Here is a 12,786-nt window from a genome sequence, read left to right on the forward strand (position 1 = left end):
GTATAATCACGATTCATGAAAGGAAGCTTTGTAGAAATAGATTCATAAGTATTGTATTTCGCTCATGATGGAAGTCGTATCGCACATGACACACATATCGTGTCCTATCTATGAAAGCCGTATCCTGAAAATGCAAGCAGATGATGTATGTTGTCGCTCTCTAATGCCGTAATGACAGTTTTTCGTCCAGGTGCCGTAACCCCAAAAAAAAAAAATCCACACTGGAGTCGTATCCGAACCGCACTTGTAAAAACGCCGCTGCCGAAAAACAAGAATAGTTGGTTCTTGGTTTAGGAACCGCCCGCCGCCCATATGTATAATAGTGCCGGTCGTTCAATCGTCGCACCAAGGGAAAAAAGTATACACACGTAAGAAAATAGGTATCGTAACTAAAGAGACGTAACATGAAGGGGGAATCGTGCCGAAAGCAAAAACGGGTGCATGCAGGAGTAGTGGTAGATAGGAAGGAACGGCGAGGCGGGATCAGCGGCCCTTCTCGACGTCGCGGTTGTCGGGGGTGTCCTCGGGTTGCGTGGAGATGATGATCTCTGGTGCTGCGATCGCCTTGGACTCGTCGCCGGAGACGACGCCGTTGTCCTCGGTGGACGAAGACTCGGCATCAACATTCTTCTTGCGACGGAAGACGGATCCAATGCGGGAGAAGACTCTGGCCAGGGCGCGGTAGACAATGACCACGGGGCGTCCGACGGTCTTGGCAATCTTCTCGAACCAGGGATCCGGGAACAGACGGATGAGGACGGCCATGGGGAGCGAGAGGAACGCGATGACGACGGACACGCCCCAGTGCTCGGCGCTGATGCCGCCGGGGGTGATGCGGAAGGCCTTGCCGCCGACGTAGATAATGGCGACCTGGGCGCCGACCATGATGCAGTTGATGACGATGAAGAAGTAGTTGCGGTGCACGCCCTCGAAGATGTTGAAGCGGTTGTCGAGGCGTCTATTGTTGAACTCGTTGAAGATCTGCATCCACACGAAGGTGTTGAAGATCATGGAGTCGAGCTCGAGCTGCTGGTCCTCGTTGGCGGAGTCGTAGCCGAAGATGGCGTTGCCGGCGAAGTGCAGGATCAGGGTGGCGGTGAGCTGGAAGATGGCCTGGCCGATGATCATCTTCCACATGTTGATGGTGATGAGGGGCGCCTTCTTGCCCTGCGGGAGGCGGTCGAGGATCTTTTCGGTGGGAGGGTCCGTGGCGAGGGCGAGGGCGGCGAAGGTGTCCATGATGAGGTTGACCCAGAGGAGCTGGACTGCGGTGAGGACGGATTCCATGTTGGGGGAGGAGACGGCTGTGATGAAGGCGAGGAGGACGGCGGTGATGTTGACCGTGATTTGGAACTAAAGAGACATGTTAGTAAGTCAGGTTGATGAGGGGAGAAAGTTGCATACCTGAAGGAACTTCTGGACGGCGTCGTTCACCGCGCGACCCCACTTGAGGGCCGTGACGATGGAAGTGAAGTTATCGTCCATAAGCACAATAGCCGAGGCCTCCTTAGCAACCTCCGTACCAGAGATACCCATCGAGAAGCCCACGTCCGCAGCCTTCAGCGCCGGCGCATCGTTAGTACCGTCGCCAGTCACAGCAACCGTTTCGCCCAGAGCCTTGAGGCGGGTGACCAGGATGCGCTTGTCTTCGGGCGAGGAGCGAGCTAGGACCTGCAGACGGGGCAGAGCCTCATCCATGGCCTCAGGAGAGAGAGTCCGGAAGACCGGGCCTTCCATAATGAGACCACCCTCAGTGAAGATGCCACACTCGGTAGCAATAGCCCTGGCAGTAACGGCATTGTCACCAGTAACCATGCGGACAACGACACCGGCGTGCTTCGCCTTAGTCACGGCCTCGGGAACACCAGGGCGGACAGGATCCTGAATACCAACAACGCCGACGAATACAAGGTTGTGAAGGACGTCGCCGAGGTCAACGTGGCCTTCAGAGGTGGCATTGACACCGTGAGGGGGCCATTGGGGGAAGTCCTGGTAGATCAGAGCGATGGTACGGAGAGACTGCTTGGCGTAAGACTCGATCGTCGCCTCGAGGGACTGGCGGTCAGACTGCTCCAAAGCCGAGATGGAAAGATCGGAAACGTCGAGCTTCTGGCTGCAGTATCCCAAGAGAATCTCAGAAGCACCCTTGACAACCAGTCTGTAGCCCTCGTTGCCAGGCAGCTTGATAACAGCACCCATGCACTTCTTGCTAGAGTCGAACGGCATCATCTGCGCCACCTCCTCGTTGGCGCGGGTCTCGGCCAGAGCCTGCATACCAAGGTGGTCTTTCGCAAACTGAAGCAGGGCGGTCTCGGTTTTTGAGCCGATGAAAGTAGCTTGGCCGTCCTCCTCGCCCTCGAAGGCGGTAGAGTTGATCGCGACAGACTGGACGATGAGCTTTTTGGTGGCGGTAGGGAGAGACTGCGCGAAAGCGACTGCAGAGCTAGCCTTCTCTCCATCAGAGGACCTGGAGAAGCTGGCAGAACCAAAGGTGCCGGCAACAACCGTCATCTTGTTCGTCGTCAAGGTACCGGTCTTGTCGGAGCAAATCGTGGTCGCATTACCCATCGTCTCGCAAGCCCGCAGAACGCGCACAAGGTTGTTCTCCTTCAGAAGCCGGGTAGTCGCAAATGCCAAGGCAAGGGTGACAGCCAGGGGAAGACCCTCCGGAACAGCCACGACAATAATCGTGATGGCAACAATCAGGATATCCATAAACGACGATGCCTTCTCGGCCCCGGGACGGCTGTCGTTGGGCAGGCCGGCCAGGAAGCGAATCAGAAGGACTACGAAGAGGAAGAGAGCAGCGGTGCTACCGAGCTTGGCAATAGCCAGAGCAAGGCCCTCGAGCTTCTTCTGCAAAGGCGTAGACTCGGTTTCGGTGCGAACCGACATCATGATCTTTCCGAAGCTCGAGTTGGTACCGACAGAGGTGCAGACAAAGGTGCCGACACCCTCGAGAACCTTGGCGCCGGAGATGATGAAGGGGTCCAGGTCCTTGGGCGCGTTGCCGGACTGCATCGCGTTGAACACCGCATCGCCGCCAGTCTTCTTGAGCGCATCAGACTCGCCGGTGGCCGAGGACTCGTCGCACTTCAGGTCGTGTCCGCTGATGAAGATGCCGTCCACTGGGACGAGATCGCCGGGTTCGAGGTGGATGACATCGCCAACGAGGACTTCTGCAACGTTAATCATGTAGGACTTGCCAGATCGAATGACCTTGATCTCGCGATCCTCCTTTTTAGCATTAAGCTTGACAAAGGCGCGCTCCTTTTGCCAATCATTAAGAGACCCGACTAGGGTAACGATCAAGATCGCAACGATGATGGCCACGCCCTCAATCCAGTCGACCGGTTGGCCTTCGTCGGGGTCGTGTTCGGCACCAAATGTTTCGTAAAGACCGAGTGCCAATGAAATCGCGGCAGCGACGGTCAGCAAAATGATTACTTTGTCATTATAAGCGTTCCACATCAGCTTCCACAGAGGCGTAGCCTTCTTCGGGGGGAGGACGTTCCTGCCGTAGACGCGGATACGGTCGGTGAAACCATTGCCGTCAGCTTGGTGCGTGGTGGTGGGCTGAGCACTGGCAGTGGCGAAGGATGGCTCCTTGTGGCCGGTTGCCTCCTGAAAGCTGACCCTACTACGGGCGGCAGCCTCATCCTGCGATAAACCGGCCTTGACGTCTGTTTGGAGGCCCTTTTCGATGCCACGAAGTCCGCCGAGGGCCAAAAATGCAGGTAAAGATTTTGGGTTCAAAAGTTTGTTGAGGTGCCCAGGGCTAAATGCAAACGGGTTGTTATCGACAACAAAGTCGCCTTCGGTGCCGGGGTCGGGCCGGAGTGCGGTATCCGGGTCCTCCGGGACGACTGTTGTTGTGCTTGAGTGCATACTTGTCGCGGAGCTGACTGCCGGCGTGAGGAACGGATTTGAGTGTGTCGAGATGGGGGATGGTGTTATCGCGTCGTCGTGATCATTGTCCCCACGGGGATGGCGGGTGTCGACGCGCAACTGAGGAGGTGCGAGGGAAGCCATTAGCACCGATGCAGAATATTCTGAAGCTGATGCGAGATGTTCTCATGAGTGATCGGGTATGAATGAAAGCTCTCCAAGTTGAGGTTCAGGTGGTTGTGAGAAGGTGTAGTTGAAGATTCAGATTAGGCAAGAGAACAGAGTAGCGGCTGCCTCAGAGGCCTCTTGGTGACACAAAGATTGGTATTTAGATGCGTTGTGCAACAAGGCTGTGTAGGAGGCGACGGTGTTGCGTGCAATCAAGGTAACGAGAAGTGGCAGAGTCTGAGGCGTACCAGGTGAGCACCGCGAATTTGCAAAGACAGACTGCCCGTAGGCCTTGGCGAGCCAAGCTGCGCCCTCGCCCCGTTCAAGAGAGTTTAAAAATCTCAAGATGACACCGATGTGTCGAGCACCACGAAGTAAGCCTACTGCGAGTCCGACGGCGTAGATGAGAAGGCTGTGCTAGGCAGCAGAGGGGTTGGGCGGCGGCAAAAAATCCACTTCCAAACTAACAAGGTCTGGAGTTGCAGACAACAGTATTTGGCCCTCAAGTCTGTGCGGCCACCATGGTTTTGTTCGATCACAGAGTTGATGATGATTGACGAAGGGGTAAGAGATTTCAGAAGTGTCTGAGATATGCTGGCGATGGCGCCTAGAATCTCAAGACCAACAATCGAGGGTGGCAGTGCTCTCAGCGACTGCCTTTCTTGGCAAGATCAAGAGGAGATGAAGTCAACCGAGACTCCACAGGGAAGCAATGGATTGGTCAAAGTGAGGGACTGATAGGTTGCAGGAGAGAAAAAGTCGCGCTTCACGATTATCACAGCAGCATCTGGCGGTCTTGGCGGAGCAGCAGTGGGTTGGGAAAAGTCTTCCCACGGGATCGAGAGGGGAAGGAGGGAAAGCCATTTGAGGAGATCCGGAGAGATAGAATGACGTGCCGGTCAATTATTCTCACATCCTGGGCTTGGCCGAAATCATTGGCAAGAGATTGGCTGGGCATGGCGAGAAGGGAGGTAACCGCCAGCGGTCTGGGCATTGAGGCTGTGCAAAGGAAAAGTGCAAAAGGTCCTGATGAGGGAATTTAATATGGAGCAGCGAGAAGCGAGCTCTGTTCAGTGGAAAAGCAGAGCTCGAGTCGGGGCCATCCTAGGACCGCCATTGCTCATGGCGAGTCGGAAACAAACAAGGGGTAAATTTCGATGGGGAATGGAGATTTGACAGCGCATTGGCAACTCTGGCCGAGAGTGCAAATGTCTAATGTTTGGCCCCCTTGGCGGTTGTGTTGATGCAAGTGCCGGGTCCTTATCACGTTCTCTCCGGAGAAGATAGGTGAGATGAGAGATAGTCAGGCCAGACACTTGTAGACGAGACCGAGGACCGCAGCCGGAGATGGCGTCCGACACTGGGGGTGGCGGCCCCATTCTTTCGCAATCCCCAAGACTTTGGCGGCGTTCCATTCGGCGGGTATGAATGAAGCCGTTGGATAAGGTCTGTTCTCCATCCCGATCGGTGGCCCGGCGTTGGTTCAGAGATGATGCGCCAACGCCAGTCGTCTGGCGCTTGCCAAGATGACCAAGGAGTCGAGGGCGCTCTTCGATGGAGTAGGCTCGTTCCTTTGGTATTTTGCGCGTTTCCCGTGGCTTCCGTGCTGACAAGAGCGACCAGGCTCGGAGAGGAGACCACATCGGCTTCGATGAGGAAAGCGGCCGACCGGTGCCACATCCGACAGCAAGGTGCGGAGATGCACGGAGACGAGTCGGTCGGCAACGGCGACCATAAGGTTGGAGGGTAGTATGGACGGAAAGTGGTGGCATAAGCAGAAACAGGAGGTGTGACAGAAAGCCTCCTCGGGATGACGCCCGTCTACCGTTTAGACGTTGGGGACGTCATGTATTCGACAACATGGAGGAGGTTGGCTCGTTTGTTTCCATGACAGAGAGGTTCGTGGCATGGATGGATGAATGGCCTGTGTGTTTCCGAGGTGCTCGTTTGTGTCGAAACAATGCGTTTTGAGCCGATCGTTCGGTTCGAGTAGCATGACCGGGCGTGCTTTGGTGGTGATGGCGGTAAGTGAAAGGGAAAGAATTGGCGATGGTGGAGCAGAGGAAAAGAAGGTGAAAAAGAGCAAGTCAACGCGCCAAGAAAAAATTCGAAAGGGAGCAGTCGCGATCCAAATGTCACAGTCGAATCAAGCTCGGGGAGGTGCGCTAGTGAACGCCAAGAGTGGCTGTACACTGCACCTGAACAGCTTCCCATTGGCTCGCTTAACGCAGCCAAGGGAGGCCGCCTCCACAAATGACCTGTTTAGGTAAGCAGTGCCCCGCAAGGGTGGCACGTCCGTCCTTCCGTTGCGGGAACCCGCCCGTCGGGTCGGCCAATGACACTTTCACAGTCTGACGAGAGAGCTTCCTTCCTTTTATCAAGTCCGAGGATGCAACGTTCATCTCCTCTTGCCGCTCCTTCCCTGATGGCAGTTGGCCGAGGATGAAACGAAACGGTACAGCTTGCCTGCCGGAAAACTGAAACAGACAATTGGCCTCGAAGCTGTGGAAGGTTTGAACCAACACTGACTGTGTCCACCTACCTATGAAAATGGAGAGAACTCTTCCATGGGGTCATGATCATAGTCGATATGGATGCCATTGACCTCTTTCAGTTTTCATGCCTGCTATCTGTGTTCTCGAATTTTCTCGAACTGCTTGACGGCCAAGAACCCGTTGCTAGAGAAGACTCTTAGTCTCCGACTATTGAACGGACCAAGAAATTCCAATGCAGTCATCGCCCACTTGGCATGCATCACGTTGATCCATTTCAAAATCATTTTCAGTCTTGTGCTGAGACATTTCGGACCGTTTCAATGTGCCCTATGAAGTGCCTTGCCATATTCGCAGCAATTATGATATGTTGCCTCGAACTTTGTTTTGCGGTGCGGCCTATGTATGGTGTACCTACAACCGCATTATCGGCATTTCCGTGATCCTCTTCACTGAACCCAAAATGAGTCCCGATGTCGTCACTGACTCTTCAAAGCGGTTCCTACGAAGGTCAGAAGCTCATCCCGAAGTCAATTTACACCGATCGTTGGAAATACAGAGCATGTAGCTACTCCGCCTCAATGCGAGAACCGTTGCGGCCACACGTGGCAAATAGTTCACGAGTGGCTTGCGGTTCTTTGTCAGGTTCTCGACAGGCCATATTTTCTTCAACTCGAATAGACCGCAAAAGTCTCGTATTGAACTACCCGAGGTTCTGGAAGACTGGTTGCGCTTACCAAGGGGTGTCAGGTTTTAGTCCTCGTATATTTCTTGTTCAAATCTGAAATTCCCAAAATCAAGCCAGTGGCTTTACACCCTGATCGTCAACCGTTGTCGTTTTCGTTGCGAAAACGAGACGATCTGTTTCACATGTCTCCCCACGCAACGAAGGTAATCACCGACTCACCGAAGCTCGACAACACTGCCTCAGCAAAGAAATCGTCAACGTAACCAGCCCGCAGCATCGGGTCGTCTTCAACGGCATTTAATTTTTCGGGCTTGAAAATTTGTGGCATAGTTTAGGTTTGCATATGTTCCAATCTGCCTCACCGGTCGTCCTCTTGCGCAATGACAAGGGTGCTCAACGACGAACGTCCTCACCAGCCACACCTTGTCGTCGTCACTATGAGGCTGGAGTTGTCACTTGGAGCTCTAGTTCTTTTGTCTCAACACGTCAGAGAAGTCGCAAAACCTTTTCATGACCCATGATGTCTTGGCACATGAGTCTTGCGTTGGCAGCACGGCAACATCTCGCCCAAGGAGGCTTATTGTCGCCTCAAACAAGCGCCAAGCTAATCGACTTGTTGAGCGGCGGCCTCTCTCTCTGACAATTGCGAATACTCGGGCTGTGGTGTTGCAAAGTCCATCCTCTCACCACTCACGGCGGTACACGTGAGATGTACCGGGAATGCCAAGACCCACTGATTGCAGCACTGCCCGCCTCCAAAATGTGCACTGCCTCTTAATTCACTGCATAATGACGTTAAGTGTCTGGAATGAAGTACTTGCGTCTTTTTCGCGCGGTGCTTTTGTTGCGTGCTTGGCGCGTTTGTGCGAAATGTCAGTTGCCCGAGAGAGAGCCTTGCATCTTGGTGGCGCCAAGATGGAGGCGCAGTTGGGACACTTGCGGCAGGAGACTGGTCGAGTGCGAAAATTGGTCCTACGTCTGCGTATTCCTCCGATATTCGTGTCAAAAAACTGATTCGTCCAAGCCGTTCCGTCAACAATCTCAAGGTGTCTGAGGCAAAATCGCAAAGATCCTGGCTGGGCTACTGAAGTTGGAATCCCCAACCCATGCCAACTCTCATTGGAAAGGACGTGTTCAGCCAATGGTAAGCTTTTCCCATCCCCATCCGCCAACATTTCTATTTCACTGTTGCTCACTTTCGCATGCTGATCATGTGCTTAACTTGACAGTAGAGTAATTGTCAGAATATTCAACCTTTTTGAGGAGGACAAGAATGTAGGGGCTTTGCTATGCCGGTGGATCTTTTTGTCATATCTTGATTCTCATATTCGCGGTCGCTTCGCCCGCTATGCTAGAGCATCTCTAATGCATCTGTTCATCACACTGCCCCAGGCTGAATGATATTCAAAACTGCTGAAAGCCGCTAGACTGTTCATGTACGAGGCATGAATAACAAATATTTGAGGTAGAGAATTGTCACTTCCAGGCTTCTAGCACCATTAGAGATGGGGGCTGTTGAGAAAAAGTCCGAGATTCCGAGGACATAACGATCGTTTTGCACTTGATAGCATACGCTCGGATAATTAGGTCCAGACTTTTGAAACATTTCCATCACGAAAATTGAGATTGCAAGAAGATACAAGCGATTATTCTATAGTTAAGCCCTTGGGAGGGTCAGTTGGCACAGATCCCAAGTTTTCGATTCCGAGTTTTGAGACTGGATTCGGTTCAAAAAGTCTCTAGTGAATACAAAATTCGTGAACAGCCAGGTTGTTTCAACACAAGATGACCGTAGAGCCTTTTGCGAATCGTGGCTCACTAAGGACCTCGCCGTCCATGTATCCATCTATGTAAATATCCCCCACGAATTCGTATTTTCCGGCCTGATCTTTTGGTCTCAAGACGACGGGAGTGGAACAACGGTGGGCTATGGCAACGAGATCGCCAACGCCCATGTAACCTGTACCCATTCCCATCTGCAGCGGAAACTCGTCACCTCCTACAAGACAGAAACACCGGCCCATCATGCGATCCCCAAAGTACCGTTGGACTACTTCGCGGGCTTTGGACTCTGTTATGTCAAATGGAAGTGCGGAGTACCGTTGAAGGTCTTCATCCAACGGAAGCTTACTCAACCGTTTTCCGAGAAAAGTTGCGAATAAGAAATATGACATCTCTGCCCACTCTCCATCGTTCAACTCTCGTGATCCATGACCAAGATCGATTCTTGATGGTACATCTCCAAGGCATAGCGTCCTGCAGAACGCTTGACGGACATCCTCTTTTTCAACCCCGAATTTTTCTATGAGCAAATGTCGCCACTCAAGGAACGCCATGAGATAGTTCGTCAGTCTCCCTAAAGTGCCAACACTCATGCCCCTGGTGGAAATACGCCCCAAGTGATTAATCCTAATTGAGAGCTCGTCTCTCGGCCCTGTCGAAATAGCTCGGCTGTCTTTGGTCTCTTCAGGTTCCCACTTCAATTCTCCGCAGGCTTTGAACGGCCCACGGTGTTCAAAATTTGTTGACGCGAGTGACGATGTATCAGGTGTATGAGACCAGTCTGCAACCCAGCTGGGTAATTCAAAGGCGTCCTGTTGAAAAGGATAGCGTATGGCCTCGCAAATTATATCAAGCGATCCGGTGTCGTTGATGATCGAAGTCACCACTTCCGCAAAAGCCTCTTTAGGAACGAGTTTGAAGTCGGGCTGGAGCGATGTTCTGATGCTCTCCCCGAGCAAGCTTAGGATACCTAGCACCTTGTCTTGTGGTCTGGCTGACAACTTGCTCCGTGTGTAACGCATTACTTCGATGGGCGCAGGAACTTGTTGCAGGTCTTGCCGGTGCAAAAGGCTTTGTGGGCCCTAGGTGGCCAAGACTTGGGCGAATGAATAATGGCTCCGGGATCCTCGAGCTAGGCTACTGCCAGGAGGGTAGAGTTCGTTCATCACTCGGCTCCATTCCGCCGTTTTGAACAGGGCCATTGCCTGTCGGATTTCCTTCCACTCGATGCAGTCCTTTCCGCAATAGAGGACAGCGCTTCGCGCATAAAATATTTCTTGGACAATCCATAGTCTTTTCCAGTAGTTTCTCTCAAAGAGGTCCACAATGGAGGAGATTGCGTTTCTCGGCAAAGACGTTGCAAGTGTTCTGATTCTCGTTCCAGGATCTTGCCAATTGGGATCGGCCCCGATCTCGCGTAATGTGTCCATGGCTAAGGTGCTGTTGTCTGATGACGGACCCAGCCAAACTGCAACTTGAGCGGCGCTCTCATAGATCCGGTCCTTAATCTGGACCTGGCTACTCAGCTCGTCATCGTCAGATTGATTTATTGACAGTGCATCAACCAAAACCTCCACTTCGCGATCCGTATGTCTAAGGGCACATAAAGCATCTCGAAGGCTGGAAGTTACCCGAATGGCCGTGGACGCGGTGGGGTACGGCGGAAAAGGGTGCGGTGGAGGAGGTCCCTGCAGATACGCAGCAGAATAAGGAGACCCAGCATAGTACGGATAGATGGGAAGACTTTCAGAGAGACTAATCATCGCAGTGTCCCGACGATCCCCCCAAGCATAAGAAAGAGCAGTGTGCTCCTGCTGGTTGCTCAAGTAGGCGTACCGCATCCGGCACATAATCTTGTCTCCAGCTTGTGAAGAGGGAGATATCACCAGAAGCCTAAGCACCCCGGCGTTGAGAGGATGGTAACAAATGCTTTTGGTTATGCTTTCGCTTGGAAAGTAGGGCGAAAAAGGATTTCGTTCCGAGGTTTCTCTAGTAGGTCTAGGCCTAGAGGATTCAACAGTAAACGGCCCCCTTCTTGCGGATGGACGTTTTGGGGCCACCTTAAGACCTTGTTGAGCCTGCTGCTGCTGCGGCTGTTGTGTTTGTTGTTCTTTTGATCAACATTATAGCTGTGCTCAGATCGCTCTTGGGGGCATACGTCGTGTAGGGCAACACTTACATGCTGAGCAGCTGGTGGAGGTCTTTGAAAGCCCTCTGTCATTACACTTGCTTCCTCCTCCTCAAGGAATTCATAGATCGTTTCGAAATTTTCAGGCCGAGTGTCGTTCATTTTGGTGATTTCTATTGCGAACAGATTTAGCAAACTGCAATTGCTCGTACATTCTGTTCTCCGACGATGCAAGACGGCAAATTGACTGCTTAGCAGCTGATAATTAAGACGACACCGGCGTAATGAAGATAGAAAAGTTCAACCTTAGCTGTGGTTTTAGGCAGCAGCTTGCGGAGTCTTATCCATCATCTTAGCTCCTCAGTCAGGATTTACTGTCCCCATAAATACGGGCTGTCATTGTTGATCCTTGCTAGACTTTTGCAGCCGGGGAGGTCCCATTAGTAACACAGATTAAGAATACCGATTGGCTGATACCAAGCGGGCAATTAACGATGAGGTTTTGGGCATCGATGAGGACGACATGAGTCGGGTAGGATTATGGCGCTAACTGGGCTTGTTCACGTGGTGGGTAAGTGGTGGACCAATAGTATGGTCGTCCTAGATCGAAACAGGTACTTAGGCGCTATATGAAATTCAAGAGAAGGAAATGGAAAAAGAAGGAAAGCTTAGTGGAGGAAGCTAGGATGAAAGAATGTGGAAGATCACCTCTCAGCAACGGGCCTGTGATAAGAATTGTGCCAGCACTGGCAAATACGCAGAAAAAGCGGTGATATCGTTGTAGGGACGATAATATCAATTATCAGGAAGATGATATCCTAGATCTACAACAAGTACTCTGTCATTCAATAATGAATCAATGCTGTAGCCTCCCTCCCATTCCTGTCGCCAGGAAGGTCTAATGGAGATGGCAGCAAAGGTGAGCTTCAGGTTGTGTGTTACTTGATGGTTTCAGAAAGGAGATCTTGGCGAAAATACGGGATGCTTCAGCAACGGGCTGAATACATTTCACGTCTGTCGATTCAAATGTATGTTATTCAATAACTGCTGGCTTCCCAGCCCTGATGCTACAGCATCCAATCAGCTTATATTCTCTTTTGTCCTTCTTCCAGCGACTTGACCGATACAACATACAAACACCGCCTGAGCACCGCTGGAAAACCTCGAGATCCTGGCAAAGTGCCTCATAAAAAAGCGATGGAAGTGAGCCAGCTATTTCCAAGTTTATCAGCGTGCAGCCGTTGTACGTGGCCAGGATCCCGCTTACTCTACATCAACGCAACTCATAGTCTATATCATCGACGATTCCAGGTTCTGCTCTCGTCTCAGGCGTATTGTGCAATACCGAACGTTCTTAAGAAAACCTAGCTGACACTTCGATCTGGCTCTCGAGTGTCAACATCCAGACAAACTGACTGATTATGTGCAGGGATACCGGGGAAAGACCTTGGCTGTAGTTTCCTCGCCGAATCAGGCCTCGCATTTAACTTGCCCTTGCTTCAAGATTGCTGCTGAAGCCGACAAGCCTTATGTCAGGCAGTACTCCAATCTAAGGCGCTTCGTAAAACGAATGTCCCCGGTACTCGACGTTGTTGGCTTCGACTATGAAGACACCATCAGCATGACGATATGGTACATTC

The 12,786-nt window shown here is 52.1% G+C and overlaps 2 protein-coding genes across 2 annotated transcripts; both read right to left on the minus strand.

Moving 5' to 3' along the window:
* Positions 1-483: 483 nt before the first annotated feature.
* On the minus strand, positions 484-3,888 carry CGGC5_v000199 (Calcium-transporting ATPase 2; the record flags this gene model as incomplete). The annotated part of the gene is made up of 2 exons (XM_032026507.1): positions 484-1,353; positions 1,405-3,888. The coding sequence occupies 2 exons, from the start codon at positions 3,886-3,888 to the stop codon at positions 484-486; spliced, it is 3,354 nt and encodes a 1,117-aa protein (XP_031877046.1).
* Positions 3,889-10,100: 6,212 nt separating this feature from the next.
* CGGC5_v000200 (Heterokaryon incompatibility protein 6, OR allele) lies at positions 10,101-11,308 on the minus strand (the record flags this gene model as incomplete). The annotated part of the gene is made up of 3 exons (XM_066150642.1): positions 10,101-10,911; positions 11,079-11,128; positions 11,198-11,308. 3 exons carry the CDS (start codon positions 11,306-11,308, stop codon positions 10,101-10,103), a joined length of 972 nt encoding a protein of 323 aa, XP_066009865.1.
* Between the last annotated feature and the right edge of the window lie 1,478 nt (positions 11,309-12,786).

This window comes from Colletotrichum fructicola (assembly GCF_000319635.2).
Source record: "Colletotrichum fructicola Nara gc5 chromosome Unknown KSG_Nara_v1_contig01, whole genome shotgun sequence".
Taxonomy (NCBI): Eukaryota; Fungi; Ascomycota; class Sordariomycetes; order Glomerellales; family Glomerellaceae; genus Colletotrichum; species Colletotrichum fructicola.